The 27,312-nt window shown below is 51.8% G+C and overlaps 1 protein-coding gene across 1 annotated transcript; it reads right to left on the reverse strand.

Moving 5' to 3' along the window:
• LOC140193617 (N(6)-adenosine-methyltransferase catalytic subunit METTL3-like) lies at positions 1–26,693 on the reverse strand. The gene is made up of 8 exons (XM_072250775.1): positions 26,646–26,693; positions 25,295–25,508; positions 21,616–21,803; positions 19,444–19,482; positions 19,147–19,255; positions 18,089–18,154; positions 10,391–10,503; positions 1–286 (listed from the first exon to the last, which is right to left on the reverse strand). The coding sequence occupies exons 2-8, from the start codon at positions 25,439–25,441 to the stop codon at positions 175–177; spliced, it is 774 nt and encodes a 257-aa protein (XP_072106876.1). The 5' UTR covers positions 25,442–25,508; positions 26,646–26,693; the 3' UTR covers positions 1–174.
• Between the last annotated feature and the right edge of the window lie 619 nt (positions 26,694–27,312).

The following is a 27,312-nucleotide window of genomic DNA, read 5'->3' on the forward strand; positions in this document are numbered from 1 at the left end:
TTGAGAGTTTGCCCACTGAGGTAAAATTTATTGCTCGACAGCGTGAGCATCGAGGTGAGGACAGAGATAGCAGCAGTGGGATTACCCGCCACAACAGACAATTCACCCTTGCCCTTCTGTCAGCAGTTGCTTCTGCTCGCCTGAACTCTCCAAACACCTCCCACTGGAAACAGCTCACACCATCTTACACTTGGTGATAACTCCATCAGGGTAACGTTTCTTAAAGCGAGCAACAACGTCGGGGTCCAGGAGGTGGATTCCATCCAGTTGGTTCCCGAGTGTGATCCTAGAGTGGGAAGGAGAAACATCGGAGTGAAACTCCCTCCACACCGTCCCATCACACACTCCCGGGGTCAGACACAGAGTGAATCTCCCTCCACACCGTCCCGTCACACACTCCCGGGGTCAGACACAGCGGTTCTGAGTCTCCCAGAAGGAGAGGGCGGACAGTCGCTGGTGTGTGTACGCACACGACTGGCGGCTCTCCGCCTCAGGACGCTGCAGAGATTCCTGTACGCCGAGCACCCTCCCAGGTGGCACGTGTTGGCGACTTTCTTCCTCCGGAGGGGCTGCTGTCTTGCCGAAGATATGCAGCTACCACCGGCGGGCGTCAGCCGTGCTGCTTTGCAGAGGCTGCCCGGCTTCTATCAGGACCTACTGAGAGTCTGGAACATGGTTGCCTCAGGCTGGGAATCCCCTCCTCTGGCAGAGGGCGGGGTCCTGGCCGACCCTTGCCCTGTCTCAACGGATGTCAGTGCGGCTCAAGTGTGTGGAACGACTCGGGCTGAGCTGCTCGTCGGGCCCAGGCCCCGCAGCCTTACCCGAGAGACGAATCCACACAACTTGAGCCGTCTTTCATCAACACCCACAATCCCATTCAGGGATGCAGGCAGGAGGTACCTTTATGGGCTGCTGCTCCACACCCTCCACTTCCTAGCATTTGTCCACCGTCCCGACACGCCATGGCGGTCGGTCTTTCCACCTGGAGGTGAGGGGGGTCCCCAGTGGAAGTCCCTCTACAAGGGAGTCCTTCCCATGCACCTTGGGGATCTCGGCTGGAGGGTGCTGCATAAAGCGGTGCCCTGCAATAAGTTCTTTAGTTTGTACACGGATCTCCCAGCCGCGTGTCACTTCTGCGGGCTGGAGGAGACCGTGTACCATATGTACGTGGAGTGTGTGAGGCTGCAGCCCCTTTTCGCGTATTTGCGTGGGCTGCTTCTCGCCTTCTGGTTGCATTTCAGTCCCACCCTATTCATATATGGTCTCCAGTAAGGAGGGGGGCACAGAGGGATGAGGATGTCCTTGTCAACTTGCTCCTGGGGCTGGCGAAAATTGCCATCCGTGGCTCCTGGAAAAGGGTGGCAGGAGGTTCTCCCCGGGCGGACTGCCTGGCTATGTTTAGGGGGTATGTTCGAGCCCGGGTGAACATTGAAAAGGATTACGCGCAGTCCACGGCGACCGTCGAGATGTTCCGGGACCGTTGGGCTCCGCGGGGTGTAAATGCCATCATTGACGAGGATGGCAATATATTGGTTTAACATGTATTGTCTGTTTGTAGTGTAGTAAATGTGTTATTCACTGGGTTTGTAAATATTGTATAGCACCGACATTTGTAATAAAGAATTTTGTAATAAAAAAAAAAAAAAAAAAAAAAAAGGGGTCAGACACAGAGTGAAACTCCCTCCACACCGTCCCATCACACACTCCCGGGGTCAGACACAGAGTGAAACTCCCTCCTCACCGTCCCGTCACACACTCCCGGGGTCAGACACAGAGTGAAACTCCCTCCACACCGTCCCATCACACACTCCCGGGGTCAGACACAGAGTGAAATTCCCTCCACACCGTCCCATCACACACTCCCGGGGTCAGACAGAGTGAAACTCCATCCACACCGTCCCATCACACACTCCCGGGGTCAGACACGGAGTGAAACTCCCTCCACACTGCCCCATCACACACTCCTGGGGTCAGACACAGAGTGAAACTCCCTCCACACCGTCCCATCACACACTCCCGGGGTCAGACACAGAGTGAAATTCCCTCCACACCGTCCCATCACACACTCCCGGGGTCAGACAGAGTGAAACTCCATCCACACCGTCCCATCACACACTCCCGGGGTCAGACACGGAGTGAAACTCCCTCCACACCGTCCCATCACACACTCCCGGGGTCAGACACAGAGTGAAATTCCCTCCACACCGTCCCATCACACACTCCCGGGGTCAGACAGAGTGAAACTCCATCCACACCGTCCCATCACACACTCCCGGGGTCAGACAGAGTGAAACTCCATCCACACCGTCCCATCACACACTCCCGGGGTCAGACACAGAGTGAAATTCCCTCCACACCGTCCCATCACACACTCCCGGGGTCAGACAGAGTGAAACTCCATCCACACCGTCCCATCACACACTCCCGGGGTCAGACACGGAGTGAAACTCCCTCCACACTGCCTCATCACACACTCCTGGGGTCAGACACAGAGTGAAACTCCCTCCACACCCCCGGGGTCAGACACAGAGTGAAACTGCCTCCACACCGTCCCATCACACACTCCCAGGGTCAGACACAGAGTGAAGCTCCCTCCACACCGTCCCATCACACACTCCCGGGGTCAGACACAGATTGAGGCTGTTCATATTGAACTGGGAAAAATCGAGGAAAAGCTGCTGAATACAGTTTTTTGGAGGGATACGGAAGGTCTCTTGAACCTCTGAGTGAGTTTTAGTGTGGAGGCTCCTTTTGGAGTTTTTCTGCCAGTTTGGACTGCGTTTCTTGCGTGGCTTCTCATTGCAGCCGCTGGCAACTCTCCAGGAAGCCGTTTTGCTCGGAGAGCAGGGAGAGGAACACCAGTGTTCCCCCACTGACATCGGGGCAGCATCCTTTCCCCGTGTGGTCGTGTTTCCCATTCGGTGTGGCTGACGGAGCGTTTTAGACGTCTCGGACTCTCGTGGCCTGGGAGATCTTCGGGACCGACGGCCTCTCCTCGCGTTGGAATTTCTGGTGCCGAGTCAGTAAGGTACTGCTGAGTGCTGTGTGCTTTCCTACTGCCCCAGCAACAGACGATTGCTCTCCATTTCAGCTGTTAAGGGGTATTTGAAACGTGTTCCAGCTTCTCAGGGCACCTGGACCGATGGGTTTTGCTGACGCCATAGGAGCGGGCGAATTGCAGGAATTTCCAAACTCTTCCATCCTGTAAGTCTACTCGCTCTGGCACCGATGCATATATTTCTCACTTCGGACATACTGCTACATGCCGGACTGATCTCCAGGGAGTCACAGACCTCCGGGGAGTTAGGCAAAGGCGGCTGCCTCTCTGCCCTCGGACTATGCCCTGTTTCAGTCGGTGGAAGATGAACGCGGGCTCCAATGTATTTTGCCGCCTGGAATAACTCCGGAACAGTGTGCGGAGGCTGTGGGGGACTTGGTGGGGAAGGTGGTATTTTGGCCTTTGAGAAAGAGTTTGGGAAGGCAGTGTTTTATCCGAGTTCGTGCACCGAGCTCTCAGTAGGGGGACCATGGTCAAAGACATTTTTAAACAGATGGAGCTGATGACAGCTCCAACGCTACAAGCCATCCTTGGGCATATAAAACCTTTCATTCCCAATGAGCTCCTCCTTCCCCATCTATCCCGCTTGGGACGAGTAAGGTCAGAGATAACTGCTGTAAGACACAAGTTTAAGAGATGCACCTTCTGTAACGTAATCCCTTTCCGGCACCAGGTGTTCATGCAGCTGGCATGGGAGGACAACGTTGAGGGCCGGTTTACTGTCTGGCACAAGGGGGTAGACCATCGGGTGTATTGGAGCTCTGAGCCCCCACGGTGCCATGCGTGCAGGGAGGTGGGGCACTTTCAGAGGGACTGTCCCAACAGCTGGCCCAAGGAGTCCACCCCTGGCACCAGTGCCCCAGCTGCCCGTCCCTATTCCCGTGTCCGCCCCTGCCCCTGTCTCTATTCCTGTGACTGTTTCAGCCCCTGCTCCTGCTTCTGTGGTTCGGGTAGGGGAACTTGAAGCTACGTGCAGGGAGGGGACGGCAGGGGACGGGGTGGAGCCTCGGCAGGGCAGGAGGGCGAAGAAGAAATCCAAACATCCTAGGAAGAAGGCCTCAGAGAATGCAGAGGTCACGCCCGCTCTTGTGTCTGGGACCCGCCCCGAAGAGGAGCGGGAGGCTCGGGGAAGTGCGCAGGTGGAAGCGACGGGTGCTGCTGCATCCGTTACTCCTGAACCTGTGTGCTCCTCCGGCCTGAGAAGGAGATCTTCCCTCAAGACAGCAGAGGATGTAGACCTGGGTGGGAATCCTGGTGGAGGTTGGTCCTAAGCCTGAACCCCCAGGTACAGTGGTGGGTGGAGTGCTTGTGCAGGAAGGTGGTGTTCCCCATGTTTGAGTACCTGAGGCAGGCCTGGAGCCCTCCACCCAGGATAGTGCCTCCCTACAGGCAAGTGTATCAAACACTGTAAGCAGAGTTGAGGCCAGCCTCTCTCACTCTCAGGACCAGGCCCCCAGTGGACCCTAGAACCGGCATTGCTGGGGTCCACCTTGTGCCTGGCTCCTGAGGAGGGGGATGTACGCTTCATGCTGACCCTATCAATGCCTGGTTCTCAGGGAATTCCTGGGGGAACGATCCCTCTGTTGTTGTTCCTGGGGGTAAGGCTGAGGCGAAGGTGGTGTCGACAGGTATGAGCCAGGTCCCCGCCGTGCAGTGTGGGTTCGAAGTACTCGAAGTATTTTAGTTTCAGTATAATTCTGGAGAAGGATAGGTCTGGACCCAGGGTTGAGATTTTTGATTGGAGAAAGGCTAACTTTGAGGAGATGCGAAAGGATTTAGAAGGAGTAGATTGGGACAAATTGTTTTATGGGAAGGAAGTAACAGAGAAATGGAGGTCATTTAAAGGTGAAATTTTGAGGGCACAGAATCTTTATGTTCCTGTTAGGTTGAAAGGAAAGGTTAAAAGTTTGAGACAGCTATGGTCTTCAAGGGATATTGGAAACTTGGTTCGGAAAAAGAGAGATATGTACAATAAATATAGGCAGCATGGAGTAAATGAGGTGCTTGAGGAATATAAAGAATGTAAAAAGAATCTTAAGAAAGAAATTAGAAAAGCTAAAAGATACGAGGTTGCTTTGGCAAGTAAGGTGAAAATAAATCCAAAGGGTTTCTACAGTTATATTAATAGCAAAAGGATAGTGACGGATAAAATTGGTCCCTTAGAGAATCAGAGTGGACAGCTATGTGTGGAACCAAAAGAAATGGGGGAGATTCTGAACGATTTCTTTTCTTCGGTATTCACTAAGGAGAAGGATATTGAATTATGCAAGGTAAGGGAAACAGGTAGGGAAGTTATGCAAACTATGATGGTTAAAGAAGAGGAAGTACTGGTGCTTTCAAGGAATATAAGAGTGGATAAGTCTCCGGGTCCTGACAGGATATTCCCTAGGACCTTGAGGGAAATTAGTGTAGAAATAGCAGGGGCTCTGACAGAGATATTTCAAATGTCATTAGAAACGGGGATGGTGCCGGAGGATTGGCGTATTGCTCATGTGGTTCCATTGTTTAAAAAGGGTTCTAAGAGTAAACCTAGCAATTATCGGCCTGTGAGTTTGACGTCAGTGGTGGGTAAATTGATGGAAAGTATTCTTAGAGATGGTATATATAATCATCTGGATAGACAGGGTCTGATTAGGAACAGTCAACATGGATTTGTGTGTGGAAGGTCATGTTTGAGAAATCTTACTGAATTTTTTTGAAGAGGTTACTAGGAAAGTTGACGAGGGTAAAGCGGTGGATGTTGTCTATATGAACTTCAGTAAGGCCTTTGACAAGGTTCCACATGGGAGGTTAGTTAGGAAGATTCAATCGTTAGGTATTAATATTGAAGTAGTAAAATGAATTCAGCAGTGGCTGGATGGGAGATGCCAGAGAGTAGTGGTGGATAACTGTTTGTCAGATTGGAGGCCGGTGACTAGTGGTGTGCCTCACGGATCTGTACTGGATCCAATGTTGTTTGTCGTATACATTAATGATCTGGATGATGGGGTGGTAAATTGGATGAGTAAGTATGCAACACACCTAAGATAGGTGGTGTTGTGGGTAATGAAGTACGTTTACAAAGCTTGCAGAGAGATTTAGGCCAGTTAGAAGAGTGGGCTGAAAGATGGCAGATGGAGTTTAATGCTGATAAATATGAGGTGCTACATTTTGGTAGGACTAATTAAAATAGGGCATACATGGTAAATGGTAGAGCATTGAAGAATGCAGTAGAACAGAGGAATCTAGGAAAAATGATGCATAGTTCTCTGAAGGTGGAATCTCATGTGGATGGGGTGGTGAAGAAAGCTTTTGGTATGCTGACCTTTATAAATCAGAGCATTGACTATAGGAGTTGGGATGTAATGTTGAAATTGTATAAGGCATTGGTGAGGCCAAATATGGAGTATTGTGTACAGTTCTGGTCACTGAATTACAGAAAAGATGTCAACAAAACAGAGAGAGTACAGAGAAGATTTACTAGAATGTTACCTGGGTTTCAGCACCTGAGTTACAGAGAAAGGTTGAACAAGTTGGGTCTTTATTCTTTGGAGTGTAGAAGGTTGAGGGGGGACTTAATAGAGGTATTTAACATTATGAGGGGGAATAGATAGAGTTGATGTGGATAGGCTTTTTCCATTGAGAGTGGGGGAGATTCAAACAAGGGGACGTGAGTTGAGAGTGAAAGGACAAAAGTTTAGGGGTAACATGAGGGGGAACTTCTTTACTCAGAGGGTGGTAGCTGTGTGGAACGAGCTTCCAGCAGAAGTGGTTGAGGCAGGTTCGATGTTGTCATTTAAAGTTAAATTGGACAGCTATATGGACAGGAAAGGAATGGAGGGTTACGGGCTGAGTGCAGGTCGGTGGGAATGGGTGAGAGTAAGCGTTCAGCATGGACTAGAAGGGCCGAGATGGCCTGTTTCCGTGCTGTAATTGTTATATGATTAGATACTCCCACCTGTTCATACACATGGAGAGGAAGATAGGGGCTCAATGTGTAGTGAGGGGGTGGAGGAGACTCATTTTTACAATGGACATCCTCACCCCTCCTGAGGTCCCTGTTGGTACCTGCGGAGGAGATCAGAGAGTCTATTCTCACCTCTGAGGGTGCAAAGCATCAGCCGAAACTACCCTCCTTGCACTGGTCCAGCATGCTCAGGCTGGTGAGGTCCTTGCGTGTCATCCTCAGACGGAAGGGGAAAGGGAAGAGGAACGTGGTGTCTGGGAATGAGAGGCGACAGTTGAAATCCTTCCCGGATGACCTGGTGAGGGGCATCAGAGTGGGAAGCAGCCTCACTCCCTCCGGAAATGGTGGTTACAGGGTGGTGTTGGCACCACTCGGACCCAGAAGGCAAAGAGCATTCTTGGTGTTTCTTTGGGACAGTGTGGTAGAGGGTACCTCTGTTCTCACAGGGAAGGGTACTGGTGCTGAGGCCTAGAGTACTCCCAACATGAAGCTCACCGTAGCTAGTCTAAATGTAAATGGTAGCAGGGGTTCTCTCCACAGACATAACAATCTCTCAGGCCTCAGGGATGGGCGGTATGCGGTGAGTTTCCTGCAGGAAACCCATACCATCCCAGGGGACGAGTCCACTTGCCTCCTGGAGTAGGAGGGAGGGCTATACATGAGCCACCTCAGCTCCAACTCTAGCGGAGTGGCGATCCTGTTGGCCTCGACCTTCTAGCCAGAAATCCTAAGAGTCCAAGATGTCATGCCTGGCCATCTGCTCCACCTGGCCGTGCCCCTGGATGGTGTACCTTTGCATTTTATCAATGTGTATGCTCCGAGGCACGGTGTGATGCAGACACGCCTATTCTGTCAGCTGTCCACTCTGCAGAGCTCCATCAACCCTGGGGACTATGTCATCCTCGAGGGATACTTCAACTGTACTCTCGAGGTGGGGGACCGCTCGGGCCTCCAGTACAACCCAGCATCGGCAAAGAAGTTAAAGGAGCTAGTCGGCTCCTCTGACTTGGTGGACAGCTGGCGGAATCTTCACCCCGACTCTAGCGCCTTCTCTGGAGTGGGAGGTTCCCACATAGACCACCTCTACATCTCCAGCATGCCAGCATCCTCCAGGTGACCGGTGTTGTGCTCGGACCATCGCCTTGTGTAGATGGAATTTACGCCTCTGCACCCTCGGGTGGGATCCGGGTATTGGCATTTTAACAGACAGCTGATTCCGGGATTCGCTCTGAGCACTCTGGGTCAGTTGGAGGGAGAGATAGGGGACTTCTGCTGTGGTGGGACGTGGGCAAAGCAGATTCAAGTGCTGTAGGGTTTGGACCGTGACTTACCCTTCTTCTACTAGTTGGAGAAGTGGCAAGGAGTCCAAAAGCTGGTTCTCAGCCTGTGGCCTTCATGTTGTGGTACAGGATGGTCACATTGGCCCCTCCTGCCTCCTTAGTCACAAGAATGTGGAGCAAGTTAGTGGACTTCTTCTGGGGTAACAGGAAGCACTGGGTCTCCGCAGTGGTCTTGTGTCTCCCAATGGGAGAGGGGGCACAGTCACTGGTGTGTGTCTGTAAGCGAATGGGGACACTCCGCCTCAGGACCTTGCGAGATTCCCGTGTGCCGAGCATCCTCTCGGATGGCATGTGTTGGTAACGTGCTTTCTCCGAAGGAGCTGCTGTCTTCAGTCATCAGCCCGGCTGCTTTGCGGAGCCTGCCAGCTTCTATCTGGACCTGCTGAGAGTCTAGAACATGGTTGCCTCGGGCCAGGAATCCCCACCTCTGGCAGAGGGCAGGGTCCTGGCTGAAGGAATGGCCGATCCCTGTCCTATCTCAGCGGATGTCGGTGATGCTCAAGGGTGTGGAATAACTCCGACTGGGCTCCCTCCACACCGCTGGAGCTGCTTGTCAGGCCCCGGCCCCACAATCTCATCTGAGAGCCGAGTCCACTCAATTTGAGCCGTCTCTCATTGATACCCACGATCCCATTCATGGTTGCTGGTCCGAGGTCCCTGTATGGGCTGCCAGCCCTTGTCCACGGTCCCGACATGCCACGGCGGACTGTCTTTCCACCTGAACGTGAGGGGGGGTCCCGAATGGAAGTCCCTTTACGAGGGAGTTCTTCTCTTGCACAATAGGGATCTGGGATGGAGGCTGCTGCATAGAGCAGTGCCGTGTAACAAGTTCCTTAGTTTGTACATGGACCTCTCAGCTGCATGTCACTTCTGTGGGCTGGAGGAGACCGTGCACCACACGTACGTGGAGTGCGCGAGGCTGCAGCCCCTTTTTGCGTATCTGCGAGGGCTGCTCCTCGCCTTCTGGTTACATTTTAGCCCCGCCCTATTTACATACGGTCATCCAGCAAGGACGGGGGCAGGGAGGGATGAGGACGTCCTTCTCAACTTGCTCCTGGGTCTGGCGAGAACAGCTATCCGTAGGTCCTGGAAGCTGGTGACAGAAGGATCTGCCTGGGCACACAGCCTGGCAATGGTCCATGCCCAGGTGACCATCAAGTGGGAACTGTACACGACGACCATAGAGGTATTCTGGGAGTGTTGGGCTCATCGGGGGATTAGCACCATCATTAATGGAGATGGAAACATCTTAGTTTAATGTCAACAACAGGCCTCGTCATTGGCTTAGTCACCGGTGTTTTGTAGTACTGAATTTGTAACAAAGGGGCCAGACACAGAGTGAAGCTCCCTCCACACCGTCCCATCACACACTCCCGGGGTCAGACACAGAGTGAAACTCCCTCCACACCATCCCGGGGTCAGACACAGAGTGAAACTCCCTCCACACCGTCCCATCACACACTCCCAGGGTCAGACACAGAGTGAAACTCTCTCCACACCATCTCATCACACACTCCCGAGAGTGAATTTCTCTCCACACCGTCCCATCACACACTCCCAGGGTCAGACACAGAGTGAAACTCCCTCCACACCGTCCCATCACACACTCCCAGAGTCAGACACAGAGTGAAACTCTCTCCACACAGTCCCATCACACACTCCCGGGGTCGGACACAGAGTGAACCTCTCTCCACACTGTCCCATCACACACTCCTGGGGTCAGACACAGAGTGAAGCTCCCCCACACTGTCCCATCACACAGTCCCGGGGTCAGACACAGGGTGAAGCTCCCTCCACACCGTCCCATCACACACTCCCGGGGTCAGACACAGAGTGAAACTCCCTCCACACTGTCACATCACACACTCCTGGGGTCAGACACAGAGTGAAACTCCCTCCACACTGTCACATCACACACTCCTGGGGTCAGACACAGAGTGAAACTCCCTCCGCACCATCCCATCACACACTCACACGGCCAGGCACACAGTGAAGCTCCCTCTGCAGCATCCTATCACACACTCCCGGGGTCAGGCGCGGACTCACCAGTTGGGCTGGACGTTGTGCGGCCTCCCAAACAGTTCAATTTTGCGGGTCCCTGGGGACAGTCGCTCGATCATCCCATAGATCTCGTCTGGCTTGTGGCTGGTGGATCGGACCTGTGGGGGAATGGGGGAGCTGTCAGTCACAGAGCAGGTGGGACCCATCCCTGTGACCCCAACCCCACAGAAGGCCACTCTTCCTCCCCTCCCCGTCTTCCTACAGCCCCCCACACACACAGAAACACAGGAATACTAGAAAAGCAGACACCTCTGCCTTGCATGATGTCCTACCACTGTCCCACACCGTCCGTGAATCTTTCCAACGTCTCCCAGTGACTGCCCCCCACCAATGACGGCCCTCAATAGGGGGAGAGAGTCCCAGAGATCCCCCTCCCTCTGAGAGAAGGCATTTCTGCCCAGCCCAGGGTTCAGTGACCAGCCCCCTCTCCCTTCAACCATGACCCACTGGTGGGAACATCCCAACATCGCTCTCCCACCCTGCCCTTCCCATCACCTCCCCCTCAGGATCTATAGACAGAGACACCCCTTGTTCCCTTTCACTCCAAGGGAGACAGATCCAGACCACCTGAGCCCTCCTGGTGGGTTGACCCATCCTCACTCCCTCCCAGAAAGGCACACCAGTGTCTTTCCTTTCTTCGGAGGTGAAGACAAGTCTAGTTTATTGTCATTTAACTAAATACATGAATACCGTCAAGACAACGTTTCTCCAGACCAGGGTGTAAAGCACAGTAGCACAGATAACACACAGTAACTTATGAAGGTAAGGATAAAATCTACAGGTTAATCACACATAAATAACAAACTGCATAAATGAAATATTGTTAGGTACGGAACAGATTAACCAGTGACACTTTGAATGCGATGCGGCAGGGAGCTCAGAAGCCAAATGGCCTGGGGGAAGAAACTGTTTCCCACCCTGACTGTTCTTGTATCAGAGTCTCCTGCCTGATGGGAGAACGTCAAGGAGGATGCTGGATGGATGGGTGGGATCCCAGTGTACACAGTGCTCCTGGTAAATGTCCCTGACGGATGGAAGGGAGACTCCCATGATCCTCTCAGCCATTCAGCTTGTCACCAAACATCTACAGATGTCTACAGTAGCTGTAGCTGACTGGCTGCATCACAGCCAGCTACAGCAATTCAAATGTGCAGGCAAGTAAGACATTGGAACTGTAGGTTAACTTATGAAATTGAACTGTAGACGCTCAGATGACACATTTTTGAAAATTGCTCCAAGATTGTTTAATATCATTTCCAGTACGCATGTGTAAGGAACAACACAAAGAAACGCAGAGAAAAACACAAAGTAGCATGCACAATAATTTTTAAAAACAAGGTAGCTTGTATACAGAGATCACTTGTATGCAACATTCCCTTGAATTTGTAACAATCAATGTGCAAAAAATCTTGTACCGGCAATTTTTTCCCTAGTGGCGCGTGTGCACGGAATTTTTAAAGTGGAAGTAAACCTGAAGCTATTTTAAAGTAACAACTACCAAGTCCAGTTTGTTCATTGTTTAAAAGAAATAAAATAATACACATCCATGAGTCTTATTAATCATACTCTCTGACAGCATGTAGTACTAACACTTCACGTTATTAAAATTGTTTGAAATGGTCAGGAAGCCATTGCAATGTAAAAGATCTAGCCATTCTGTACCCTTTGCTTCTTTGGATTCAGCATAGTGAGTCAATAATTTCTTTCGTAAAGGTGGTATAAATAAGCCAGCTTTAAAATCTGTAGAAAAATCGTTGCAAACCCCATGGTGACATTGTTTGCATCAGAAATTCGAAAAGGAAATGGGATTATGTGTGATCATGAAATGTACTTGACATGCCAATGAGGTGGAGGGTGACGAACCTTTTGTGCACCGGTACCAGAAGTGAGTGCACACAACGACTTCCTGGGAGCATTGTAACGTGTTGAAGTAATGTAAAGACAGTATCTGTACAAGAGACTGGGAAAGATAATGTAGCGGTGTTCGTCAGCCATAATGCTTGGAAAAAGTGGCTGTATTTGAGCCTGGTGGGATGTTGAGCAGTTATGACTACCTGTTACAGAGTCTGTCCACCACTGCTGTTTTAGGATGCACTCTACTGTATATCTGTAAATGGCTGTGGACATCAATATGTATAGTCCAGTTCTCTTCCTGGTGAGGTTTCCTGATAGTGTCAGATGCATTCTGGGGCCCTAAGAGGTTAGACATGAAATTTGCAGATGCTGGAAATTCAAGCAACACACAAAAAATGCTGGTGAACACATCTAGGAAGAGATACAGTTGTGGAATTCAGAAGAATGAGAGGGGATCTTATAGAAACATACACAATTTTGAAAGGGATAGATAAGATAGAAGTAGGAAAGTTGTTTCCAAAGGTAGGTGAGACTAGAACGAGGGGACATTACCTCAAGGTTCAGGGGAGAAGTTTTAGGACAGATGAGGAGAAAGTTCTTCCCAGAGAGTGGTGAATCTATGAAATTCTCTGCCCAGGGAAGTAGGCTTCTTCACTAAGTATATTTAAGAAACAGATAGGTTTTTACATAGTAAGGGAATTAAGGGTTGTGGGGAAAAGGCAGGTAAATGGAGCTGAGTTTACGGACAGATCAGCCATGATCTTATTGAATGGCAGGGCAGGCTCGATGGGCCGGATAGCCTACTCCTGCTCCTATTTCTTATGTAAACTAAGAAGATAAGTGGAGCACAATACATCCCAGACACACCCGCCACTGACCATCAGCGGTATTTACGTGTTGCTACCACAAAAAAAAGGCAATGTTCATCACCAAAACTCCCCACCATCTGGGCCATGTGTCTTCTCACAGCTCCCGTCAGGCAAAAGCCTGAAGTCCCACGCCACCAGGTTCAGGAACAGCTACTTTCTTTCAGCCATTCAGTTCCTGAACCATCCTGTACAACTCTGATCACTACCTCAGTGCGGCGACACTTTACGACAATGATCTTATTGACTTCAAGAGGAGGAAACCGGAGGTCCACGAGCCAGTTCTCATCGGAGGATCAGAGGTGGAGACGGTCAGTAACTTTAATTCCTCGGACCTGCCCTGGGCCCAGCACGCAAGGGCAGTAATGATGAAAGCACGGCAGCACCTCAACTCCCTTAGGAATCTGCGGAAGTTTGGCATGACATATAAAAATTCTATAGATGTGTAGTGGAGAGTGTATTGACTGGCTGCATCACAGTCTGGTATGGAAACACAAATGGCCTTGAATGGAAAAATCCTACAAAAGTAGTGGATTCTGTCCAGTCCGTCACGGCCAAAGCCCTCCCCACCACTGAAACGTCTACACAAAGCATTGTCACAGGAAAGCAGTATCCACCATCGTGGACCTCCACCACCCAGGACATGTCCTCTTCTCACTGCTGCCATCAGGAAGAAGGCACAGGAGCCTCAGGACTCACACCAGCAGGTTCAGGAAGAGTTATTACCCCTCAACCATCAGGCTCTTGCACCAAAAGGGGATAGCTACACTTGCCACATCATTAAAATGTTCCCAGAGCCTATAGACTCTCTTTCAAGGACTCTTCATCTCATGTTCTCAATATTTGTGGCTCATTTATTTATTATTATTTCTTTATTTTTGTATTTGCAGCTTGTTGTCTTTTGCGCTCTGGTTGAACTCCCCAGCTGGTGAGGTCTTACATTGATTCTGCTGTGGTTATTACTCTATAGATTTATTGAGTACGCCTTAGTTATTTATTTACAGGATGTGGGCACTGCCAGATAAACTGGCATTTATTGCCCATCCCTAGTTGCCTGTGAGAAGGTGATGAGCTGCCTTCTTGAATCGCTGCAGTCCCTGAGGTGTAGGTACACCCACAGTGCTGTTGGGGAGGGGATTCCATGACTTTGACCCGGCGACAATGAAGGAACGGTGATATGTTTCCAAGTCAGGATGGTGAGTGACTTGGAGGGGGATTTCCTAGTGGTGGTGTTCCCAGGTATCTGCGTGTGGTCGTGGTCTGGAAGGTGCTGCCTTAGGAACTTTGGTGTGTTGTTGCAGTGCATCTTGTACATAGTACCTACTGCTGCAACTGTTCATTGATGGTGGAGGGATTGGATGCTTGTGGAAGGGGAGCCAATCACGAGGGCTGCCTTGTACTGGACGGTGTCGAGCTTCTTGAGAGTTGATGGAGCTGCACACATCCAGGCGAGTGGCGAGTATTCCATTACACTCCAGACCTGAGCCTTGTAGATGGTGGACAGGCTTTGGGGAGTCAGTAGGTGAGTTACATGCCGCAAGATTCCTAGCCTTTGACCTGCTCTGGTAGTCACAGTGTTTATATGGCTAGACCAGATAGGTTTCCTGTCAATGGTAACGTCCAGGATGTTGATAGTAGGGGATTCAGTGATGGTGATGCCACTGAGTGTCAAGGGACGATGGTTAGAGCCTCCCTTGTTAGAGATGGTCACTGCCTGGCACTTTCAGGGCTTGAATGTTACTGCCACTCGTCAGCCCGAGCCTGGATACTGTCCAGTTCCTGTTGCATTTGGGTATGAACTGCTTCACTACCTGAGGAGTCACGAATGGTACAGAACATTGTGCAGTCATCTGAGAACATCCACACTTCTGACCTTATGACAGAAGGACGGTCATTGATGAAGCAGCTGAAGACGGTTGGTCCTAGGACACTTCCCTGAGGAACTCCTACAGTGATGTCCTGAGGAGGAGATGATTGACCTCCAACCACCACAACCCTCTTCCTTTGTGCCAGGTATGAATCCAACCAGCAGAGGGTTTTCCCCCTAATGCCCAGTGACTCCATTTTAGATTGGGCACCTTGATGCCATACTTGGTCAAGTACTGCCTTGATGTCAAGGGCTATCACTCTCACCTCATCTCTGGTATTTAGCTCTTTATTCCATGTTTGGACCAAGGAGGTGATGAGGTCACGAGCTGTCAAAACCCCAACTGGACATCCGTAAGCAGGTTACTGCCGAGTAGGTGCTGCACGATAACACTGTTGTTGACCTCTTCCATCACTTTGCAGATGATCGAGAGTAGGCTGATAGGGCGGTAATCGGCTGGGTTGGACTTGTCCTGTTTCTTGTGTACAGGACATACCTGGGCAATGAATCTCGGGGTTGAAAATGGTGACATACACGTGTCAGATTGTTGTTGTGATGCGTCTACCGTGGTAGTGCAGTGGGTAATGCCTGTTGCCCTCACTTTCAGCTCCCAGTCTTGCAAACAGGAATCAGAATCAGGTTTATTATCACCGGCACGTGACGTGAAATTTGTTAACTTAGCAGCAGTTCAATGCAATACATAATCTAGCAGAGAGAAAAAATAATAAATAAAATAAAACGTAATAATAAATCAACGAGTAAATCAATTATGTATATTGAATAGATTTTTTAAAAAATGTGCAAAAACAGAAATATTGCACATTAAAAAAAGTGAGGTAGTGTCCAAGGGTTCAATGTCCATTTAGGAATCGGATGGCAGAGGGGAAGAAGCTGTTCCTGAATCGCTGAGTGTGTGCCTTCAGGCTTCTGTACCTCCTTCTTGATGGTAACAGTGAGAAAAGGGCATGCCCTGGGTGCTGGAGGTCCTTAATAATGGACGCTGCCTTTCTCAGACGCCACTCCCTGACGATGTCCTGGGTACTTTGTAGGCTAGTACCCAAGATGGAGCTGACTAGATTTACAACCCTCTGCAGCTTCTTTCAGTCCTGTGCAGTAGCCCCTCCACACCAGCCAGTGGTGCAGCCTGGTATCACTGTTGAAGGTGTCAGTCTCTCCCTGCCAGTACATAGCCTCTCCAACAGCAAGCCTCATGTAGCGCCTCCTCGCTGCCAACACATGGAAACTGAACTCCTATCGGACTCAAACTAAAGATGTCGGGACGGAGGTCTGACCCCTGCACGCGTAGCACGCAGGCCCACCGGTATTTGTCACGCTCATGAACCAGATCTCCAGCTATGGGTAAATAGCCCCAATGCCTTGAGGGCAGCCTTGGGAGAGACGAAAGCTACGGGAGTAAACCCAGACAGCAAATCTGGAGTGGAGCCCCTAAGGCGGCTGGACGTCATTGAACATCCTTCCGGCAACTCCTGTGGCCAAGCTGGTGCCAAACGTATTGCTTCACAAGCTTTCCTTTGGGCTGGTGAGGCTGAGAGGAGGCATCTCAGGATCTCCGTACCTTCCGCCCAGGCTTGTGATGGTGATAATCATCATCATAAGACCATAAGACATAAGAGCAGAATTAGGCCATCTGGCCCATTGAATCTGATCTGCCATTCAATCATGGCTGATCTTTTTTGTTACCTCCTCCTCAACCCCAGTTCTCGGCCTTCTCCCTGTAACCTTTGGTGCCACGTCCAATCAAGAACCTATCAATCTCTGCCTTAAATAAACCCAACGACCTGGCCTCCACAGGTGCATTTGGCAACAAACTCCACAAATTCACCACCTTTCGGCTAATGAAATTTTTCTGCATCTCTGTTTTGAAAGGGGCCCCCTCTATGCTGAGGCTGTGCCCTCTTGTCCTAGACTCTCCCACCATCTATTCTGTCTAGGCCTTCCAACATTTGAAAGGTATAAATGAGATCCTCCCTCATCCCTTCTGAATTCCAGCGAGTACAGACCCAGAGCCATTAAACGTTCCTCGTATGATAGCCCTTTCATTCCTGGAATCATCCTTGTGAACCTCCTCTGGACCCTCTCTAATGCCAGCACATCTTTCCTAAGATGAGGGGCCCAAAACTGTTCACAATACTCAAGGTGAGGCCTCACCAGTGCCTTATAAGGCCTCAGCATCACATCCTTGCTCTTGTAGCTTTCATCATCCACTGTCCTTCAAGACAAACAGATGTCAACCACATGTAATTTGATAATAAATTTACTTTGAATTTTGAAGTTTGAATGTGTTGTTTCTTGTGAAAATGTGGGTCACTTGTGTTTAGCTTCACATTCCTCTGAACGTTGTGTACCTGGTGCTCTGTGGCTGTGAGGTGGCTGTAAGGTGGCTGTAAGCTTTTCATTGCATCGGTGCACAGACGAGTCACAGAACACTACAGCACAGAAACAGGCCCTTCAGCCCATCTACTCCATGCCAAACCTGCCCGGTTCCACCGACCTGCACCCGTGCAGTTCACCTGAGAATAAACTCGACCCTGAACTCAGAATCTGCCTCGGATTTGGGTTTGTTTATTTATCACGTGTAGATTGAAACACAGACTGAAACTTTTGAGGTTAACAACCAACACGCCCAAGGATGTGATGCAAGTGTCGCCACACGTTCAGGTGCCATCAATGTTCAACGCAACAACACCGAATCCAAAAGCAGCAACAGCAGCAAAGCAAACCACCCCCCCCCCCACCGCTCACCCATCTCCTCATACAATACAGACAGGCTTCCAAACCCAGTACGGGACAGGCCACCTCCAGCCATTCAGTCCAGTGTTACTGGATTCTTTCCAGGTCGGGAGGCCAGATCCGTGCCCAGTGCTCTGGGTGGGGTCTCACCTGGAACACAATCTCCCCTGCTTCATCCTTGACCCCTTTGCGATGCTCCACCCTCCTCGGAGGCTGACTGACCTGCTGACCATTCCCTCCCCCAAGGGGGGCGCTTCCTAGGCCTGCCTTAGGGAGCTCTTCCCTCCGCCTGCCCACAGGGCTCCCTCCACCTCACCTCCCATGGGTCGGGGGGGGCCTGCTCACCTCAGCCACAATGACATCGCAGTCGAGCCCACGGTTGAAGCCCTGAGGGTTTCCCTTCACCCCCACCTGGAAGAGGGGAACAGAAGAGAGGGTTAGAGTGGTGGAGGTGGGAGGAATAGGGAGAGAGGAGGGAGGGGGAGAGGGAGAAAGGGAGAGGGGTGAAGGGGAAGGGGAGAGTGATAAAGGAGAGAGAGGGAGAGGGAAAGGAGGACAAAGAGGAGGGAGTTTGAGGGAGGGAAGGGGTTGGGAGGGGTTAACAGATGAGGTGTGAGAGGAGAGAGGGTACACACCAGACAGTGCTCCATGCTGTAGCTCAAGATTGTGAGGCTGGTGTGAGGTGGACAGGGTAGAGTGGGGGGGGGGAATATGAGGAGAGGGTGAGGGGAGGGGTTATGAGGAGGGGGTGAGGGGAGGGTTTATGAGGAGAGGGTGAGGGAAAGAGTTATGAGGAGAGGGTGAAGGAAGGAGTTATGAGGAGAGGGTGAGGAGAGGAGTTATGAGGAAAGGGTGAGGGAGGGGTTATGAAGAGAGGGTGAGGGGAGGAGTTATGAGGAAAGGGTGAGGGAGGGGTTATGAGGATGAGGGGAGGAGTTATGAGGAAAGGGTGAGGGAGGGGTTATGAGGATGAGGGGAGGAGTTATGAGGAGAGGGTGAGGGAAGGGGTTATGAGGAGAGGTTGAGGGGAGGGGTTATGAGGAGAGGTTGAGGGGAGGGGTTATGAGGCGAGGGTGAGGGGAGGAGTTATGACGAACATAGAAACATAGAAACATAGAAAATAGGTGCAGGAGTAGGCCATTCGGCCCTTCGAGCCTGCACTGCCATTTATTATGATCATGGCTGATCATCCAACTCAGAACCCCGCCGCAGCCTTCCCTCCATACCCCCTGATCCCCGTAGCCACAAGGGTGGGGTGGGGAGTGGAATGGGGTGGGTGTGGAATGGGGTGGGTGGGGAGTGGGGAGTAGGGAGTGGGGAGTGGGGAGTGGGGTGGGGTGAGGAGTGGAGTGGGGTGGGGTGAGGAGTGGAGTGGGGTGGGGTGAGGTGGGTGGGGGTCTTACCAGGCAGTGCTCCTTGCCGTGGTTTAGCCAGTGGCCAGTCCGTCCGGTCCGGATGATCCGCTGCAGTTGATTGGTCTTCACCCAGATGATCTCATCTACTCTCTCATAGCTGATTGGTGGAGAAAAGATGCAGGGAGGTGACAGGCAGAGGGCAACAGAGGGGGAGGGGGAGAAGGAATCAGGGAAGAGGAGGGCTGGATGTGTACTGAGCACTAAGGTGGGAGAATGGGTCAGTGGGGCAGGTGTGAGGGGGAGGGGGAGAGGGGAAAGGTGGTCAGCCGATGGATATATACTCACCCCCAGAGGTTTAAACACTCACGTCCCAGCTCCATCGCCCTGCAGGGGAGAGAGGATGAGGGTGCATGAAGTTGAGGGAGGAGGGAGGGAGGGAGGGAGGGAGGGGGGGGCGAGGGGAGGGGAGAGGAATCCCTTAGCCTGCACCATGATCCTGTCTATCTGTCCCTGCACATCCATGTGTCTAACAGACTCTGTCTACTCCACCACCACCCCGGACCGCACATTCTCTGCGTAAAACTCTTGCCCCACACACCTCACCTTCACTGCATGCTCTCTGGTGTTTTGTTATTTCCACCGGGGGTGGGGGTGGGGGGAGATACTGACTGTCTGCTCTATCTCTGCCCCTCAATCCTATAAACCTCTCTCAGGTCCCCCCTCTCAGCCTCTGCTACACCAGAGAAAACAACTCAAGTTTGTTGACCTCTCCATGTAGCTCCTGCCCTCTGCACCAGGCAGCATCCTAGTGAGCCTCTTCTGGACTCTCTCCAAAGCCCCCACACCCTTCCTGTAACGTGGTGACCAGCAATGAGCATAAGACTCCGGATATGGCCTGACCAGAGCTTTGTAAACCTTTAACATGAACTTCCCAGCTCAGTTCCTGAACTGATAAAGGCCTTCTTTACCACCCTGTCAACCAGTGCAGCCACTTACAGGGAACTGTGGACCAGGACCCCAAGATCCCTCTGTACGTGGACCCTGGAGTTAACAATGTACTGAACATGGAACAGTACAGCACAGGAGCAGGCCATTCGGCCCACAGTGTTGTGCTGAACCAGCTAAGAAGCAAATCAAAAACACCCAAACACTAATCTCTCCCACCTACAGCATGTCCATATCCCTCCATCTTCCTCACATCCACGTGCCTATCCAAACGTCTCTTAAAAGCCTCTAATGTACTTGCCTCCACCACCATACCAGGCAGTGCATTCCAGGCATCCACCACTCTCTGAGTAAAAAACTTACCCTCATATCCCCCCTCTCACCTTCAATACCTGCCCTCTGGTATTAGACATTTCTACCCTGGGAAACAGATACTCTCAGTCCACTCTATCTACGCTTCTCATAAAGCTCTATCAGGTCTCCCCTCAGCCTCCGATGCTCTAGAGAAAACAACCCAAGTTTACCCAGCCTCACGCCCTCTAAACCCAGCAACATCCTGGTAAACCTCTCCTTCACCCTCTCCAAAGCCTCAACATCCTTCCTATAGTGTCCCTTTACACTCGACTTCCCAAAGTGCAACACCTCACACTTGCCTGGATTAAACACCATCTGCCATTTCTCTGCCCATATTTGCAAATGAATATCCTGCTCTCTCCTTTTGCAGACGTCTGTGCTATCCACAACATCACTGATCTATGTTTCATCTGCAAAATTAGAAACCCGCCCACCCACATTTTCTTGCGGGTCGTTTATATTTTTTGCAAACAGTAGAGGTCCCCGTACGTATCCCATCAGTCACAGACATCCATTTAGGATAAGTCCCACTGACCACTACCCTCTGCCTCTGAGGGCAAGCCAGTTCTGAATCCAATCAGCCAATTTACCACGTACCTTAAATCTTCTCCCATGAGAGACTTTGTCAAACACCTTTCTAAAATTCACCCGGTCGAAATCCACAGCTCCAACTTCATCAATCACCTTCAACAGCTTATCGAAATACTCTACCAGCAAGACATGACGTACCCTGCACAAAGCCCTGCTGACTGACCCTAATCAGACCAGGTTCGATTTAAAGACCAAAGAGTGTATACAGTGTACAACCTGAAATTCTTACTCTTCACAGACAACCTCGAAACAGAAAAAAAAACCCCAAAGAACGAATGACAGAAAACTTTAGAACCTCAAAGCCCCCCATCCCCCCCACTTGCTCCAGCAAAAGCATCAATTCCCACTGCCCACCATGCAAGCAACAACAAAGCCCCCAAAGAGAGACCATGATCTAGAACCCATCAAAAACTAACTGTCCATCCCAACACTTTGACATGGTGTCTCAAGTGCTCAGTGACCTTATCCTTAAGAATTCTCTCCAGGAACTTCCCTATCAGTGATGTGAGACCCATTGGTCATCAGTTTCCAGTATTATCCCCATTTCCCTTCTGGAATAAAGCAGCATGAGGTACTGCTGACCCCTACCGGGCTGCCCACCCCTGCTCCTTGCCCCCCGGAGCCTACCTGCCAGTGACCCAGAGGAAGAGGAAGCCGTCATCTTGGAGCACAGGAATGTTGAGCCTCCTCATCTCGTCGTCAGTGAGGGTGCCGTACGGCAGCTCCATGTGGATGTCCCAGGGGGGATCGGCCATCACCACGGCAAACTTCCCCAGGATGCTGACGTCCAGGAACCGGATGTCACAGCAGATCCACTGCGGGGGGGGCGGGAAAGGGAAAGGGATTCAGGGGAGAGGGGAAGAGGAGGGCATGAGAGGCAGGGGGCATGAGAGACAGGGGAGGGAGGGGGTGTGAGAGATTGTTACTGTCTGTTCGCACTCTCCCAGCATATACACCCCTTGTCACACTCACACACACACACACACACACACACACACACACAGTGCAGGTCCTTTAGCCCACAGCAATGAACCAACTCCAAGATCAATTTAACCCTTTCATCCCACGTGGCCCTCTTTCACCCATATGTCCGTCTAAGAATATCTTAAATGTCCCCAGTGTGTCTGCCTCTACCACCAACCCTGGCAGTGCGTTCCGCAGAGGCCCACGTTCTCCACGTACTAAACCCACTCTTGACTTCCCTCTATAACTTCCTCCAGTCATGTCCTCTTGTACTAGCCATTTCCACTCGGTGAAGAAAGCTGTTGGCTGCCCACTCTGCCTGTCTCTTAACATCGATCAAGTCACCTCCCGCTCTCCTTCACGCCAAGGAGAAAAGCCATGCCTCGTTCAACCTTTCCTCATAAAGCATGTTCTTTAATCCAGGCAACACCTCCTCCACACCCTCTCTAAAGCTTCCATATCCCTCCTATAATGAGGTGACTGGAACTGAACACAGGACTCCAATCATTAATTTTTGAGATTAAATCATATCCGCCACTTCCCAGCCCAGTTCTGCATCCTATCAATGTCCCCTTGTAACCTAGGGCAACCTTCTACACTATCCACAACACCACCAACTTTTCAAATCTAATCAAACCTACTCTGTGTTTAATTATCATAAATACAGCCAAACGAAACAGTGTTCCTCTGGGGCCAAGGTGTAGAATGTACACAGCAGAAGGCACACAGTACGTTCAAGATAGTGAACACACACACCGTCACACAAAAAAATATATACCCCAAATTTCTGAGCGACATCTCCCTCAAATTGATGGTGCAGTTCGCATGCATGCAATCCAGCCTGTCATTCCACTGATTGAACACTGAAGGGCAGCACCGACAGGAGAGGCCAGCCCCCAACTGAGCATGGAAACCACGCTACACCGCCTGTAGCGCCTCCTCTCCCAGTCTGCAGCAGCAGGCAAGCCCGCAGCTTGAGGCCTAGTCCTCACTACATCCGATGCCACACAGCTCCCCCGCCGTCTGTCGCACCACCAAACAATGGAGGCAGGCCTGCGGCATTCTATATCATCAGTGTCCAACAGGGTCTTGCATTCGCAAGTGAAACGTCCGAGACAGTTACACTGCACACCGCCTTGGATATCTTTCTGTAGCCGGCACCAAGTCCAGATCCTCCGCCAACGAGCAGCTCACTGATGGGGCGGACCTGCAGTACCCAAAGTTCTTGGAGTCCAGCACTGTCTTGTGATCATAAAAAAACCACCTTTGGTTGGCCTGAGAACCCTCTGCACCCGAATGTGCTGCCATCTTAGCGGAAGATTGTGCCATCCGCAAACTTAACAGCTCACCCTTTTGGTTCTTCATCCAAGTCATTTATAAAAATCACAAAGAGCAGGGGTCCGAGAACAGATTGCTGAAGAACACCACCATTCACTGACCTCCAGGCAGAACGTCTTCCATACACTACCACCTTTTGCATTCTGCGTGCAAGCCGATATTGAACCCATGCAGCCCAGGTACCCTGGGTCCCATGCCTCCTGACTTTCTGGGTCAGCCCACCATGGTGAACTCCTTCCCAAAACCCATGTACACCACATCCATCACTCTAACTTCAATTTGATTGGTCAGTTTTATCAAAAGTGCCCATGCTGACCATCTCTAATCAGACTATACTTCTCCGAATCCTCGAAAATCCTGCCTCGAAGAATCCTCTCCAACAGCTTGCTCAGCTCACTGGTCTGTAATTCCCAGGATTATCTCGATTACCTTTCCTGAACATAGGAATAACATTTGCCTGCCTCCAATGTTCCGGTACTACTCTGGTGGCCAGTGAGGACCCAAAGATGGTCACCAAAGGCGATGGTCAGGTGTGTGTCTCATATACACAGCACATGTCTCTCACGGGTACCCCATGTCAGAAACACAAACCCCCACCCCCGAATTTCACACCTACATACACACACTCTCCCCATGTCCCATGCAGACAATGAATCTCTCTCTCTCTCTCTCACACACACACACACTCCCCCCAGTCCCACACACAGACAGACATGCACTCACACACATCATTTGGCCCATCAAGTCTTCTCCACCATTTCATCATGGCTGATCCATTTTCCCTCTCAGCCCCAATCTCCTGCCTTCTCTCCATATCCCTTCAAGCCCTGACCAATCAAGAATCTATCAATCTCTGCCTGAAGTATTCCTAAAGACTTGGTCTCCACAGCTGCCTGTGGCAGCGAATTCCAGATTCACCATTCACTGGCTAAAGAAATTCCTCCTCGTCTCCGTTCCAAAAGGATGCCCCTCTATTCTGAGGCTGTGTCCTCTGGTCTTAGACTCTCCCCCCATAGGAAACATCCTCTCTAGATCTGTCTGTCTCTCATACACACACAAGGAGAAGACCCAGCACAGATCCCTGTGGAATACCACTGTCACTGATTTCCAGGCAGAATACGTACCATCTGTAATGCCCTGGTTCACATCTTCACTGTAATGCTGTATGCATTTTATTTAGCAGTTCTGTGAGAGCAGGCTGTTCTGCTTTCAGCCTGTTTGGGTTACTGCCGAAGATAAGGAATGATGAGGAGTGTGTGCCATCCAATTAGGACGGTGGAATGGGGGTGGGGGGGGGAGGTTTTTTTTTGGTGAGGGACACTAAGGTTGGTCTTGAGTCTTTTGTTCGGCGGGAGATGAAGAGACAAGACGCTGGGGAGAACCGGTTGTAGGATACAACCCGTTTGTTCGAGACGGATTGCGAGCGACAATCGGAAGGTGGTGCGGACATTCACGTTGACCCAGGGCCCAGCGCGTGAGTGACAGAGAAGTTCGAGATGAAATCCAACTTGTGCACATTTGACTGTTTAACTATAATGGGCCGTTTTTTTTGCTAACCCTTAAGCTAAGATTCATAAATATAATTCTTTTAATCGTATGCAGCGTGCTGTCTGTTATTTCTTGGCACTGAGCTGTAACAGGGTAGCAAATGACACAGCACCTGCACAAACCGGGGTTTGAGGTGGGAGAGCCGTCTCAATCTCATGGATTTGGCGGAACCAGAGAGTGTCTTCCCTATACTTAAGCAGCCAAGGACACACCTAATGCCAGCCCCTGCCTTCTATAGGCAAACCAACATCGCATTCATGCAGCCAAATTTCCCTGGATCCCAAGTGTCCTGACTCTCTGAATGAGCCTACCACGGGGAACCTCGCTGCACACTTTACTAAAATCTATGTACACCACATCCAGTGCCCAACCTTATTCAATTTGTTTTGTCTCAGACAGACAGACACCCTCACCCACCCCATCCACACAACACCCCTACCCCTGGAACTTGGCACACCTGTGGGGGGAAGAGCTTGCCCAGGCTGGGGTCAGTGCCCACACTGGGAGTGAGGGGTTTGTCGGACCCCTGGCCATCCAGGGGCAGAACTGGGCCAGTGTCCAGGCAGCTGTCGATCTCGTAGTGCACGTACTTGCAGGTGTCCATGTGGAAGCAGGTGTTGAGGAAGGAGCAGTCACCCAGAGACTCATCCGTGTGCTTGTTGATGATGCGCCTGTGGAAGCAAGAGGTCAGGCCCAGAGGAGCAACAGGTACCCCCTGGAGAGAGGGATCCCCCACCCTGGAGAGGGATCTCCTGCCTAGAGAGAGAGAGGGAAAGAGGGAGCCTACAGCCAGGAGAGGGATACCCCACCCACAGAGAGAGGGATTCTACAGCCAGGGGAGGGATCCCCTGCCTAGCGAGAGAGGGATCTCCCAGCCCAGAGAGAGGGGGATTCTCCTGCCGAGAGAGAAAGATCCTCACCCAGAGAGAGGGATCCCTTGCCCCGGAGGAAACTGCCAACTGAAGCAAGGAACCCCCCCCCCCACAAAAAACCCATCCAGGGAGGCGGGTTCCCCACCTGGACAGACCCCCCCCCCCCAATTGAAGCAAAGGATACCCATTAGAGAGTGCCATCCCCACTGGAGAAAAGGAGCCCCACTAGGGAGACTCCCCCCCATGAGTGAGGTATCCCGCTGGAATGAGAGAAGGATCCCCACCCAAAGGGCTCCTCTACAGCGGTGAGGGATTGCCAACCCCGAGGGATCACCCATCAGGAAGAGATCCAACCATGCTGAGTAAATAATCACCCCCCCCACCTAAAAGAAAGATCATTTACCCTAATCCAAACATGTCGATCGAGGGATCTCCCCCACACCAGTGAGAGGGATCCCCAATCCAACTAAGGGAACAAGCCAGAGCGAGGGATCCCAACCAGAGTGCGAAGGATCTCCAAATGGTTGAGACATCCCTCCCCAACAGGGAGCACCAGGGGTGAAAGAACCTCCAACACAAAAGATTCTGGACACTTCATCCACCCCCCCCACACCGCTCCACCAGCCCTAATTCCTACCGCCATTTCCTGCCCCCCCCCCTTACTCCCACCCACCTGAAGTGAAGCTTGTGGGCAGGGCTGCTCCAGGATCTGGGCTCTCATAAACATCGCCTACTTCAGTCACAATCCCGCAGTCCTCCTGTTCCCTTGTCCTGCCTCTCCCACCCCCGCCCTCTCTTCCTTCAGCCCCTCACTATGTCACCCCCGTCACCACCTGGGCGGCAGGACCCCCCTCCAACAGGCCCTGGGCCCTCGTATACACTTCCCCTCTCTCCCTCACCCCCCCCTCCATCACTCCCCGACCACACTGCCCCCACCTGAAGTGGAGTTTGCGGCAGGGCCGCTCCAGGTCCTGGGCCCTCGTATACACTTCCCCTCTCTCCCTCACCCCCCCCCCTCCATCACTCCCCGACCACACTGCCCCCACCTGAAGTGGAGTTTGCGGCAGGGCCGCTCCAGGTCCTGGGCCCTCGTATACACTTCCCCTCTCTCCCTCACCACCCCCCCCTCCATCACTCCCCGACCACACTGCCCCCACCTGGAGTGGAGTTTGCGGCAGGGCCGCTCCAGGTCCTGGGCCCTCGTATACACTTCCCCTCTCTCCCTCACCCCCCCCCTCCATCACTCCCCGACCACACTGCCCCCACCTGGAGTGGAGTTTGCGGCAGGGCCGCTCCAGGTCCTGGGCCCTCGTATACACTTCCCCTCTCTCCCTCACCCCCCCCCCCCATCACTCCCCGACCACACTGCCCCCACCTGAAGTGGAGTTTGCGGCAGGGCCGCTCCAGGTCCTGGGCCCTCGTATACACTTCCCCTCTCTCCCTCACCCCCCCCCCATCACTCCCCGACCACACTGCCCCCACCTGAAGTGGAGTTTGCGGCAGGGCCGCTCCAGGTCTGGGCCCTCGTATACACTTCCCCTCTCTCCCTCACCCCCCCCCCCCTCCATCACTCCCCCGACCACACTGCCCCCACCTGAAGTGG

Source organism: Mobula birostris, unplaced genomic scaffold (assembly GCF_030028105.1).
Source record: "Mobula birostris isolate sMobBir1 unplaced genomic scaffold, sMobBir1.hap1 scaffold_619, whole genome shotgun sequence".
Taxonomy (NCBI): Eukaryota; Metazoa; Chordata; class Chondrichthyes; order Myliobatiformes; family Myliobatidae; genus Mobula; species Mobula birostris.